The sequence below is a fragment of the Eschrichtius robustus genome, chromosome 4, assembly GCF_028021215.1.
Source record: "Eschrichtius robustus isolate mEscRob2 chromosome 4, mEscRob2.pri, whole genome shotgun sequence".
NCBI classification, from domain to species: Eukaryota; Metazoa; Chordata; class Mammalia; order Artiodactyla; family Eschrichtiidae; genus Eschrichtius; species Eschrichtius robustus.
Window position 1 is genome coordinate 99,393,654 of NC_090827.1, and position 14,626 is coordinate 99,408,279.

Genomic DNA, 14,626 nt, shown 5'->3' on the forward strand with positions numbered 1-14,626 from the left:
AAAACTGATTCTTTCAAAGAAGAATAAAATTAATAAACCTCTGGCCAGAATAATCAAGAAAGAGAAACAAGATACAAATATCAATCTCAGGAATGAAAGAGGTAATGTCACTCTGATTCTATAGATATTAAAAGGCTAATTAAGAATTATTATGGAATATTATGAATAATTTATGTCCATAAATATGATAACTTAGATAAAATGCACTAAGTACTCAAGAAGAAGGAGCTATCCTGAAGAGTCCTATATCTAGTAAAAAAATTAAATTCTAAATTAAAAACCTTCCCATAGCATTAGTTTTAATTCATGAAAGCCTTTTAATAATTGATTTCTAGCCCGATAATTAAATTTTTATATTTTCTCTTGCATCAGAATTTTAATGTTTATCATAATTCACTGAAATAAATTTGTTCCTTTTAATGATTAAAGTGTATAAATAGACTAGAAAAAAATCAGGATTTTAGTTTCTAGCAATAAACTAAATGTCTTCACTCTAGTAAGGAAAAGCATAGTTATATTCAAATATTCATTTCACAGTAGTAAAATAAAGGTCAGTTTACCACAAGAAAGAATGACTTGTATGTAATATAAAATATTTCTGCCATATTCTTGTTTTATAATATTAATTATTAATGAAATCCTGTTTTTTAATGTCTACAAAAGAAAGAGTGTCACCTAGGTGTTATCAACGGATGATATGAGGTGTTGTTTTATAAATGGCATTTCTAAGATCTAAAATGTCTGAAATTCGATGGTGATTTTAGAATGGAGATATATATGTATATATATACACATATATATATCAATATATACACATATACATATTCAATCTTTAAACAACTCCATAGGTAGGAATGAGGTAGGAATTCTCTTGATTTTAAAGATGAATAAATTAAATTATCTTGATTTAATGAAAGAAATTGAGGCTTAGGTAAATTAGATAACTTTATCAGGATTATATAGTTTAGTAGAGATAGAATTTGAATCTGGGTCTGTCTCTTAAACCCACCCACCCACTCATCCATCCATCTATCCATCCATCGGCTATGGATTCTATTTCCCATTAACTACTTTTGTGGTCTCAAAGAGTTAGTGCTCCTTTCAAATATGCCCTTATATAGGAGAAAATGGTTACACAGAAAGGAAGCCAGTAACAAAACACCGATAAATCATTTGGAAATTTCTGTTGCCTTAAGACACTGTTAATTAAAAAAGAGAAAAGAGAACCAATAATAATGAGGTCCACAGGTACCCTATATATTCACTGATAACTCATACTGAGATAAATGAACAAAAATTCAAGCTTTTAGAAGAAAAAAATCACAGTGTACAACCATTGGTAAATAATCAATCTAGATTCCTTTAATGAAAGCCAGCAAACTTTAACCTTTCTGTCTTTCATAAGTTGTTTTCTGATAAGTTTGGCCTAAACTGACTTAATTTTAGTATTATCACATTTCTCAGGTAGTATTTGTTTCCACAAATTTTTGCCTCAGTTTGGCCAACACCTTTCAGTATGAATAGAAATTAGTTCTTTTGGTGATTCTTGTACCAAGCACAAAAATCCAAGCAAATAAGAATTTATTAGGATTTTGGTAAGTCTCTCAAGAATTTCTGGCACAATGTTGAGTTATAATTTACCACTTGATAATTGTTGTTTTATTGGGGAAACTGTTAGTTTAATGTCTCTGAAAAATTACTGTATCTTTGATGATGAAAAAGAGCCTTCTGATATCAATTTATTCTTCAATTAGGAGAGAAAAATACTCACGGTTGAGCCCCAATTTCTCGTAGATGATAAAAGAGTTGGGGGAGATAAGTTTGAAGAAGAGTTTCAAACAGCAGACAGAGTGACACAATACCCTGGATACAATAATAAATCACAAGAGAAATGCATAATTTAGTATTTAAAAATGAACTCTGCCATTAAATTATTCAAATGGAAATGAGAAAAAGATTATCAATATAAATATTTTTTCCTTTTTAACAACGATAGGCTCCCCACATAACCTGGCATGTAGTAATGTTAGGAATTCAAGGAAAACGTCATTTTATAGAAAAACCTGCTACTCTGTAAGTCATATAGTATCACGTAGGCCCAGCAAAATTAGTTTTTTCTGGATGCATTCCAGTTTCCAGGTATTTCTCTGGTGCTATAGCCACACCCTTCACTTTCTCCTCCATATGTCCCTTCCCTTCCAGCTGTCTCATCCATCAGGGAAAATATTTCCTGCTTTTTTAACTCTTTCATTGAAATCCATCCCCAGGGAAAGACTAACTGTTTGAAATTTGCACCAGGAAGTTATCAAACAAGAATGTTTGATTACTTAGTATAAGGATAACTTTTTTAAAAACTGAAATCCACTTTTTTAAAAGGGCATTATCTGTAGAGTACAAAGTAGATGGTTTTTCAAGTGCATTTATTACTTGACAGCTCTGAATAAAGTCTTTCTTGCAGCTCAGCATTCCTCAGGGTTGATCTTTGTAAGGAAGTTCTAATCCTCTTTTTGAATTTCTAAAGAAATAAGGCTGTCATGGTTCCAAATAGTTAAGTCTGGCTGCAAGCCAGAAAAGATGACTGCCTGTAAGTCTTTATTTCACTGAATAAAGAACGGGCAGAGGCAGGGCTGTCCCAATCAATCAGCTGAAAAAGGACACCTTAGGGTCAGCGCGGATATAGAGAAGGCATATCCAGAGTTGCTCAGTGGCAAGCATCAGCGGTCTGCACAGGGAAAACATCACGGGTATCTACTGGGCAGCCAGTTAAAAACATTTTTTTGAAACTCTGAAGCATAAAATGGTACAGAATATGCGAGTAAGAAATCTGAGGCTAAGGATGAGTTCTAAGAAAAAAGAATTATTAATCTATTCTTGGTTATTCTAGATTAAATATGCATGCAATATAGGCATTAAATCAAGTTGTCTCAGAGAGAAGAAACCCAAGATAATTGGTGGTACTTCATTTGCTCATCCGTGACATCCTGGGTTTCTGTTATTTGCCCGCTCTCACTAGCAATGTACGAGAGCAGCACTGGAGACAGGAAGGCGGAATAGGGATACACAGGAATGGTGCGGGGAGGATAATGAGCTACAGTTTAGTTGGGTGGCAGTGACAGTTTCCTCTTTTGGGAAACTCGGTAGCCCTGACACATTCCAATTTTTAATGTTTTTTCTGGAGAGTCAGTCAAGTTACCCACAAGCAGACCAAAGCAGGCTCAAAGACAGAAAAAGTATAACTGAAATAAAATAAACACTGCTTTTACTCAGGCTAAGGAGGGTGGGGGTGGGGGAAGGAAGGTATGATAAAGGACTGGACAAAATAAAACAGATACAAATACTCAACTCCCAGTATGCTTCTCTTTGAATTTCATGTTAAGGCCAGGGAGCCATCTATTGAATAAACACAAAGGAGATATCTAGTTTGATAACTGATAATTAGCCAAATTGAAAAATAAGGGACAAATAGATGTTTATTTTTCATTAACAAAGAAAAGAGGATGATGATGATGATAATCATAACGACAACAATAAAAACAGCAGCCATCTATTTACTGAACATCTGCCACGAGCCAAGTGCTACCCAGGTGCTTTGTACACTGCTCTACAGCACCACAGAAACTCATTATTAACTCTGAAATGAGTTTCAGAGATGAGGAAACCAGCATTCAAAGAAGTTAGCCACCTTTGTCAAAGAAAACAATACAGACATTGCTATGTTTTTTCTTTCAACATATAAAAGATAATTTAAATGCAATTGATAAAAGGCTTTTTCCTCTCTAATTATTACTAAAACTATTTAAATATCAATTTCTTCTTCTCTTTCATTTATTCTATAGAAAAGTGTTGCTTGACCTCACAAATTAACATTTGTTTTTCTTAAGGAAAGAAAAAACAGATTAGAGTCTGGTTTGATCCATTTTTTTTTTAATGAACTTACAGAAGGATGAGAAGAGATGGAATGAAGTCTGAAGAAAAAACGCACATACATCTCACGGAATATCTGATACAATTTTGACGGTTCATGGTACAGAAAACAAAGTGGTGCAACTGAAAGAACAAAAAAATTAATTAATAATACTGCAGAACTACTAAAATTAAAAAAATAAGTTCACAAAACATGAAAGAATATTTTCTAGTAATAATATTCATTCATAGAAAAGTTTAGAATCATATATATATTCTTTTTTCATGTTGAAAAGGGAATATATGCACACGTAAAAAACTGAGTCATTAAAAATTAAAAAGAAGGAAGTAAATTATAAAATATTATAATCTCAACAGTAGAATAAGAATGACACAATGGAACTATATAGGGATATTGAAAATTCAAAGTAACTTTTAAAAACTACATAAAGTCAAGTCTCTCTTTTTTTCAATTGCAATAATAAGAAAGTGACAATCAGGTAATTCATTTTTACTTTGTCCCACAAAGGATCTTTTGAAATTTTTAATTTTTGAAGTCAGGTAAGTAAAATATAAGATGATTTACGACTAGCTTTTAGAATGATGGTCTTCAACTAACTGAATTTGAAAATTAAAATTCTGATTAACAGTTTAGGCTATTGGTCTATATTGGCATATCAATATGTATCTAGACAGTTTTCATAGGCTTAAAATAAAACAACTCTAAGAATTTATTTCTCTAATGAATTTGAATTAAGTTTTCTTTTGTACCCAGTTCATGGCAATTAAGCACAGGTGGGTCAACTCAACCAGACAGCTCATAGCTGACTGTCAGAAAGTCCGATTTTAAAATCAGATGCTGACCTGACAGTCTGATTATTCTGTACTTGCGAACGTGGTCATGCTTTTCATCTTTTCAAGACTCAAGAATTTTAGGCAGCATAAATACACTTATAATGCAGATATATAAAACTGTATTACCTAAATATTAATTTTAATAAAAGTGACTTACTTATTGGGTAATTTCATCTATGATATAGATCAGACAGGTAAGAAGGTCTTGGGCTCTATAATGTCAGTGATGCCCTGAGGGCAGTAGGCATTAAGTAAGCAGGGAAACCAATGAGCCAACTCAGCTCACTTCCTTCTGACAATGTGAAAGGAAAAAATGATAAAAAATTTTAAATTCTGACAAAACAAAAATTCGATTATCTGGGATAAATGGCGGTGCACAGTATTACTGATGAATAAATTATCAAAAACTAGCATTGCAACTGAGAAATTTCACTTTTTGAAGGGCAAAAGAGAGACAAACCAATTTTAGGGTGGTAAATATCTAAATACATCCAAAAAAAACCCTCCTTTTATATATATGTATAGGAAAAGACCTTTATGTTTTATATATATATATATGTTTAAAAACTAACAGCCATGTCCTTTCACTTCAAAACTAATTTTAAAAAATTATTTTACTATCAAAATAAATTCCTACTTATTTAAATAGCCCCAACTGAGGTATTCTATACATTTAAAAAGAATAACTCACATTCTAATTGCAACAGCCTAAGAAAAAGCAATGTGGCACAAATACATGGTATTATTACAAATTCAAAATGAAGGTTTGGAATTCATTTACTTTTTGTGATGATGCATATTTTCCCCTCCAACTTCTTAAGTTATTGATATTTAAAAACTTGTAATTTGAATCTAAAGATTTTAAAGATTCAGTAATCATTCATGATCATTTCCAGTGAAGGAATGAAAGAGAATTTTAAAATCAGCACTTTTCTATAAACATATATAATATAGAAAACGTTATAATCAGTTATTATTCAAGATGCCACAATTGTTGATGTTGAATTCCCTGATACAGCTATGAAATGGAAAAGTTTTAGTCCATTACATGTAATATGTAAAAAATCTTCTACATGACTTTATTTTCCATTTTAAGCATCTTTCCCTATTTGGTTCTTCTATAAAAATGAATTAGCTCATCATCTTTTTAACCAATTAAATACTGCACTATAGGAATTTATTTATGAAATCATAATATACTACGCCTACAATAAAAAACTTCATTAATCTACATATGCGGGAAAGGAGAACACCAGTTTAAATTAGAGAAAAGTTTTGAATAAATTTTTAAAAGAGGTAAGTGTTATAATTTTAAAGAAATACAGTAACTAAAACTAAAATGGCCTAGTACTATGTAGAGTTCCTGGGGATAAGTTGCGATTATGCTAGTATACTGGTTCTAAATAAGTGGTCGCTGCTCTAAACTATTTGTGGATGCTTAACATATTTTTCTAAAATAGTATAAACTGTATATCAAACATTTTGCATCACCTATTTCCTTAGCGAACGTTTCCCCCTTGCGTGTATAAACTTTAACCTATTAAAACGACCAGAAATGTGAATAGGCAGGAGTCAAAGATGTATTTTGTACCCTGAGAGTTGTTAGAAGATTTAAACTTTCCTGACATTATTAACTGTTCCCCAAATCGCTCGAGTACACCTTTTAAAAACTAATTACTTGAAAAATGCTTGCAGTTGGAATTATTAAAATAAAAGAATAAAAGGGCTAATAACATTTTTTATTATTAAAGGTAAAAATTTATATTCTTAACCTTTTTAGGTTTTCTATTTTAAATTCCTCACATATTTATAAAAGAGAAATATGCTGGAACCTCACTATAACATTATGTGTTGCATTATGAAATTTTGGTTGCTCAAGAGAATAAAGCCAAGGGCAGCATAATGCAAAATTCCTAGGCACTTTGAATCCTTTTCATTGTATGCTGGTTTTAAAAGTTTTATATTATGTCATTCATGATGACTGTCTGATGCTGAACACTTGAGGGGTTTTTTTACAAAGAAAAGTGTTAATTTATTGCTGATTCTTTTTACAAAAGTAAACATTAATGTATATTTCTGTTTAGTCTAAAGGTTGGGGAGTAGGAATAGTTGGGACAACAATCTTCAACAAGCTCATATGTAATGCATGAAAATTTAAAAATTAAGTGGCACTTAAGGCATAGAGCATTCTTCCTCTTGCTAATCTTTGTTACGCTTCCTGCATTCCTCATTCAATGATACGTGAGGCCACAAAGGTGCTCAGGGCTCTCAAACCCGCACGTGCATTTGTCACGTGTGCCTCAGGATGACTGGATGCTTCAGTGTCATTGTTGCTGTGCACACCAGCCAGTCTGGAGAAATCATGGACTCACACTCAGTGTTGTCCCTCCCTTTGCATTCTTTCTGACCTATTATTTTTTTTAAAGACTTAATGAGAATTAGTTTAGGAATTTAAGCAATCTCATTTTACATCTATTAGAACTAAATATCAGTGTGTAGCTCTAATTTCCATTGAATTAGAAAATGGTAAACCACAGAACCATTTTCCTGGTATGTTCAATTCTAATTTGACTAGCAATCACCATCTGAGCAATTATGATGCCCCTTTATTTGAAAAAATTTTTAATTGGACATATAAACAGATATCAAATCCAATGTTTAAAAATGTTCACAATAACATTGTTAAGTGTGTGGGTGATGTAATATAAAGTGTGATTTTCATGTTTAATTTTCTAAAGTGTAATAAAAACAGTGAATATTTTAAAGCCCAACTTACCATACATTGAAAATCCATGAAAAGGGATTACACCTAAAAAAATAAAAAAGTATTTCTTTTCAATTAGTATACCCACTGAATTATTAGGTAAACTTTAGAGGATTAAATCCAAAAATAGTGAGGTTTCCTATTTTTGCTTCAACTTTGTTCATGCATGTCAGAAAGACTTAGTGATGGGTCACCAACAAAACGATAGGCTTTTTAATACCTTTAGAAAAGCAATCTAGAGGTTTTCAATATATATCCAGTTAACTTTCTGTTGATAAAGTTGAAAATTAAGACTGTGAATATGTGTTACAAAAAACAGGACAAGGCAGATCACAGAACTAAGTTTAAGAACTAACTACAACGGTCTCAGAAAGTCAATAGATAAGTCCTTCTTGAAGCAACTTCATCCTGTATATTGGAGTCCCATCTGTTAAAAAATAAGTGAGCATTTCAAGGCACCTCTTGTATAGATGCATTCACTTATAAACTTACCACAAATTACATCACAGGATGTGGTTTAGAAAAAATATTGGCAGGAATATGGTACAAATTCAGTGTAATCTTTGGCAAGAATTATACACAAGTAAAGTGCACATCCATTTAAAAGAAAATACTCGAAGCCTAACTTGGTATGCTAAACATCTTGTCACACTCTAAATGAAAAATTAGAACTTGTACAGCTTAGGTTCAAAATGGAAGTTCTGTAATATATACACCACCATATATCTAACACAGTACTAAATCAGGCTGCAAACACAAAAGAAAGATGAGAAGTTTACTTTTTGAAAAATAGCACAGAAATGCTTCATTCATCAGACATGTTCAGAGGCAAAAACTTAGTGTTGGCAGAGCCTTCAGAGGTCACCTAGGGTAAGTTCTAACAAATGATAGTTCAGTCTCAGTCTAAAACATCCAGCAATAGGGGGCACATTCATTCGCAATACAACCATTTACAATTTTGAACAGGTTTAATTTGGGGGGGAGTTATTTCTCATACGGAGTGAGACTCTGGTTCCTTGTAATCCCCACTTATGTTTCCTAGTTCTGACCACAAGGGTCACATGGAACACACCTAACTTATCTTCTATGAAAACTTTCAGAAATACTGGAGGACATTGTTCTCTCCCCCACCCCTATCACCATCACCACCAGGTTGGGTTTTTTGTTTTGTTTTGTTTTGTTTTTGTTTTTTTTGCTCTGAGACTTTATTAGTTTCTTTAACAGTTCCTCAGATGAAGTGGTCCTGAATACCTTCTCTATTCTATTCTCCTCTGGACAAGCTGTAGTTTACCACAGTCCTTAAAGTGAGGTGATGAAAGCCTCTAAGCCTTTTTCCTCCCTACACACCCCACAGCTAAAGCACAGCACACTTGTGCAGCTGTTTCTGACCTAAGTAAAGGACTGTATTCTTATCTCTATTACATTTCCTCTTTGGTGAACCGTTCCAATATGAGATAATCCTGGATTCTCATCCTGTTATCTAATGTATTCCCTCTTCTTCCTGGGTCCACATTACTGGAAAGTTTGATAAATGCACTATCTATGTCCTCATCTAGAGCATTATAAAAATGTTGAACGAGACAGAGTGAGGACAGGACTTGTCACTAGAGACCTCCTTCCATACTGATAGTAATTCATTGATCAGCACCCTATTGCGGTAAGTTAAGAACACAGACCAGATGTCAGACAGACTTGGTTGGGTTCATCTGGCTCTGTTGTTTAAGAACTTTGTGTGCCCTTTAGGTAAGTTCCTTAATTCCCCTAACCTTCAGTTTCCTCATCTCGTAAATCAGAGACAATGCTAGAACTACATAAATGATTAAATGAGATAATGACTGTAGCTCAGCCATTAATAAATAAATAATTTAGACTCAATAAAAGTTAATTATTGATATTATTATTCACAAATTAGCTCATATTTCTTTGATGATCCTAGAAGTAATTTTATCAAAAGAAGTACAAGGAAAATCCAATATTATTCTGAACTAGTATGCCAGGTCAAGCACCTTTAGAATTTTGTGCTGCATCACTCTTAAACTTCACAAGCTGTAATTCTCAGGATCTACCTTTTCCCATTTTTCCCTAGTCTTCTAGAACACACCACAGATGATTCATGTTGTCCAACTGTGTCTGAATTCTGTGTTGTTTATCATTTCCCGTTTATCTCTGTTTGATTAGCTACCCTGTTCTTTCAGAACCTTCCTGCTCTTCAAATGCTTCACACTCAATTGCAGAACTCACTTCCCCCCTCTCTAGAAGGCTGATGCCACTGACATAAATTCTCACTTGTCTGTTCTTTACCTCAAATGTTCTTCACACATTTCATCTGTTTTCTCACTTCCCTTTAGGGAGGTCTTCGGAGGAAGATGTTTCTTCCTTTCTCTTTTTCAGAGCTACCATCTTCACCTGTGTTCTTAATCCTGTTTCCTTCACTTTCTCTCATAGAAGCTATGGTCAGATCTGTGGCTTGTTTATGTTTGGCCTGTGAGCTAAGAATGGATTTTACATTTTTGAAAGATTATTTTAAAAAGCAACAAAGAGGAATATGTGGCAGAGACTGTTTGCGGCCAGCAAAATTTAAAATATTTACTATCTGGCCTTTTACAGAAAAGTTTGCCAACCTCTGCTTTGGAATCCTGCCCCATCAATTTTCCTCCTCACCCTTTTGTGTGCATCATTCAACAAATAGGAATTGAGCCTCTACTATGTGCCAGACACTGTTCTGAGGTCTGGAGCCTACTTTTTATTAGGGACAGGAAAGTCATGATAAAATAAGTGAATATATGTCAGACAGTGATAAGTGCCACAAAGAGAAATAATGGAGGGAAGGGGGAGAGAGAGGAAAAGGCTGGGGGAGGGAGGAGGTCTTACTGATAAAAGAGCCATTGAAGCTAAGTAGACGAGAGTCACCTGGTAAGAGGTGACCAGAGGCCCTGGGCTTCGCGTGGTGATTGCTGTGAACCGGGATAAGCTTCCTGAGGTCGATGGCCTGAAGGCGGAGAGTGGTGACATCAGCTCTCACCCCTACTAGTGGAGGAGCAGAGGCAAGGCGTGGGTAGGTCCTATCAAAGTACTCCTCTCTCCAGTCTCTCCTGTTTCACTGCAACCTTTCAGCCAAAGATATTACAAATACCCTTGCTAATAATAATGACACCAAAGAAGAGGAGGAGGGGGACTTGTCCATTTTCTTCCCTGAACCTTACTTTCCCATCAAACAAATCTCTAATCTCTCTTTCCTTGAAGCCAAGCTTAACTTTTAAAAAACTGTTCAAAGTAACTTCCTTTATTTCCACATTATATATATCCCCAGTTCCTTAAACTGGTTCCCACCCCCTCACCCCAACTCCTGATGGCTGAATCCAGGCATCTCCCCTCTGTGTGTGTCCTGGCCCCCTAGCAACCGAACGTTCCTTCTCAACCTTGAGCCCACCAGGCACTGACGACGCTGTGCAGATCAGGCTCCCTGCCTCAGAAACTTCTGCTGCTCAGTTGCTGTTTTTGTTTTGTTGTCTTTTGACTAGTTCTCTCTTCTGCACACTCCTTAAATATAGCTACTTTCCAAGACTCTGTCATACTTGTTTTCCCTCTCCTTCCACCAGTATTCTCATTGTTAACCTGTAATTCAAACAGTAAAAACCCAGTTTCCTGCGCCTCCTTCTGGACTACCTAGTTCTGTAAACAACTCCTTAACTCCCTAGGCTTCAAGGAAGAAAGCTTTGAGTCATCTTTGCTTTCTAGTCCTCCCTCAGCCCTTATACCTAAATGTGATTGTGTTCCTTTCCTGTCCCTTTAAGATAAAGAATGCTTAACTCTTCAGGATTCAGCCACAGTCTAACATCAGCAGCTTCGTTTTTCTTCCCTACCCCGCAAGCACAACTCTAACCCTGCCAAACTGACTGCCAACGCTTCAGCCTCTGGGGCTTAAGGACAAGGGCTGTAGGCCATGCTCTCCTACACCTCTAGCTGTGCCCCAGCCCCACCCCTTCGAGATTTTATTTTATTTATTTATTTATTTAAAAATAAATTTATTTATTTAATTTACTTCTTTTTGGCTGCTTTGGTTCTTCGTTGCTGTGCGTGGCTTTCTCTAGTTGTGGCGATCAGGGGTTACTCTTCAGTGTGGTGTGCAGGCTTCTCATTGCAGTGGCTTCTCTTGTTGCAGAGCACGGGCTCTAGGCATGTGGGCTTCAGTAGTTGTGGCACGCGGGCTCAGTAGTTGCGGTGCATGGGCTTAGTTGCTCCACAGCATGTGGGATCTTCCCGGGCCAGGGCTCGAACCCATGTCCCCTGCATTGGCAGGCGGATTCTTAACCACTGCGCCACCAGGGAAGCCCCCTTCGAGATTTTAAACAATACTCCTCCTAGAAAGATCTCCCTGACAGCCCCTGACTCTCCACCCCCCAATCATTCATTAATCAGTACTCTTGTATCAGCTGATTTGCCCTGACTGGTTGAGGTACCCTTTCTCCTCTGTGAGCCTAGACAGCCCTGAGCAATTCTGGTTCCACTTTCCATCTGTGTACACTTAGGTAGCTTACTTAACCTGTTTCCTCATCCAGTACTGCTCTTAGACCAAGGCAGGCGGGCTTGGAGTAAGGGCCCTGCTCTGGCCCTCCTCTGACTATACCCCTCACCCAGAGTTCATGTCCCTCCTTTCAGACCACAACACAGACACCCAAGACTGAAATTCGCAGCCCAAAGGCTCCTAGCCGGCTTCCAGGGTCTGCACAGCCTCTTAGGTGAAGCTACCTTCTTGATGGGTGCTCTCCTCAGGATGGAGAGGTGGGCAAAGGATGGTTATTTGAGGAAGATGTGAACAGAGCTTGGACCTACAGGCTAGTGGGTCCACATGCATGAAGTCTGTCCAGGTGTTGGGTAGAGTCATAGATAAGAAGTGGGTGAGGGATACCACAAGCTAGGGACTTCTGAGGAGTCTAAGAATTCTGAATCTGAAACTGGCCTTCCAGACTGTTACAAAGGTATATTTTTCAAGACAAGAAAACAAAGTAGACTTTACTTATCAGTTTATTAGTCTGATTTATAACTTCTAAAAATCTAGACTTATAGTAGGTGGGCTTCCAATTGTACTCCTGCCCTGGACCCTGCAAAAATTAGGAACAGACTTTCCTTCAGCTGCAAAATGAGGACAATACCAATGAAGTTGTGAAAATTAAATAAGATGATGTATGTTACATGCCTAGCACAACACTTGATGCAAAGTCAGTACTTAACAAATGATGTTTTCATTCTCTTATCATACAATCATTTTAGTTTTTCTCTCTTCCAATGAAATAAATTACCTGAGTATAAAAACTATTCCTTATTTATCTCTATCCCCAGAGGCAAGCTTATTGCCCCGAATATAAAAGGTACTCATTAAATGTTTGTGGAATGAATATATGCAGTCCTAGAGAATCTACCTCTACCATTTTTCAACTGTTCACTTCCTTCCTACCGCCAGGGCTGAGTTCAGGCTCTGACGAACTCTTACCTATGGTCCTGCAAGAGCCTCCTAATTGGTATCCCTTTACCAAAACTCTCTGCCCTCCAACAAACTTTTGTAATGGTTCAGGTTATCTTCTAAAAAGGTTGATGAGACCATGAAAAAGACCTCTACATCTATCGAGGATTTTCCTCTGACCATTCATCCATCCACCAAGTATTTGCTGAGTTCCTACTCACACAATTAATCAATGTTTAAAAACCTACTCTGTAGCCTCTGGAGAGATTTAAATGAATATAACATTTTCTCTATATTTATGGAATTCACATTCTAGCCTTATAATATAGGCTAAGTGTCTACAGAGTGAAATTCAAAACCTTGACCTGATCTTAACCATTCATGATGGCAACCTGAGATCTATCTACCTCCCCTTTGTCATCCTGACTCTATACCGACTGTGGTACAGCACACTAGATTATTCATCATCACCAGAACTCATCATGCACTTTCATACTTTGGTAGCTTTGAACTTGGTAATTCTGTACCATGAATTGCTTTAATGTCTATCAAAACCTTGCTAAGGACAAGTCACATCTCAGAGAAACATACCAAATCTCTTAATCATAATTAAACGCTCATTCTTCTGTATTCTCATGGCACTTTGTTCACATTTCCATCACTATAATTTCACTGTATTTTGTGTTGTCATTAGCTGTTTAACAGATTGCTCCACAGGACGGGAAATATGTTTTATTCATTTTTGTATGCATTTTATGATGCCACATAGTTGATAATGAATATAGTTTTGCTGAATGAATGAATGGGTAGATGGGTAAGTTAATGATGAATAGAGAAGGAACAAGAAATTTATTGGTCTCTAGGCGGGAGATCAGGATTCCACTGTGGGCTTATCAGAAACCAGCTGGGTAACCGTAGGAAAGTCATCAAACCTCCTGAGCTTCAGTAATTGGTTGTCATTAAAAGGGACTAAGATTGTCTCTGAAATATCATCTAACTCTAGAGTTCTATGTTCAACAATTATGTCTAGGGCAAATACAGAAAAATTTGTGAGACTTGAAGAAAACTGGACATATGAGAATCTTCCAATGGTTAAGATTCTTTACCAACTTAAAACTTTTTTGCTTTCTAAAAACAAAAAGTTCAAAACCAGATTAGATATACACACTGAAAGTCAATATTCCTAATGACACTATAGCCACCAGCTCTAGTTCAATGGAATACTTAGGAGGGCCCAAAGACCATCTTTCTTCTTTAATTTCTCTCTTTGTTTATATCTTTGGTTGAGTCTCTTTTTCTTCTTGTGAACACCCATCTTTTTCTATCTTCCCTAATTTCAGCTTCATTTTATTTCCTTTATTGATTATAAACTTTTAACAAATAATTTTAAAATTCATCTTCGCCTAATCATGTTGACATGTGAAAGAAAAACTAAGAGAGAAAAATAAGTTCATAAATAGAAGGCATATTTTGATATCTTACAAAAATATAAGTATACATTATATCTTTCTAAATACTAAATATCAAAGCAGGTTGCTATTATACAAAACCCCTATATTCTTACTGCAAAAACACTTTTTCCTTCCTCTATTAAGTACTGCAGAAACCTTTAAACAAGCATGTTAAAGTAGTCAGAAATGAAG

At 35.6% G+C, this 14,626-nt stretch overlaps 1 protein-coding gene across 2 annotated transcripts in view; it reads right to left on the reverse strand.

Moving 5' to 3' along the window:
- Positions 1–14,626, reverse strand: part of TBC1D19 (TBC1 domain family member 19) — a 160,147-nt gene that overhangs the window by 11,413 nt on the left and 134,108 nt on the right. For both annotated transcript variants that reach the window (XM_068542262.1, XM_068542261.1), the window contains 3 exons: positions 7,535–7,567; positions 3,938–4,047; positions 1,772–1,863 (listed from right to left, as the gene is read on the reverse strand). In XM_068542262.1, the coding sequence (XP_068398363.1) occupies positions 1,772–1,863; positions 3,938–4,047; positions 7,535–7,567 (235 nt within the window). The remainder of the gene's footprint in view (positions 1–1,771; positions 1,864–3,937; positions 4,048–7,534; positions 7,568–14,626) is intronic.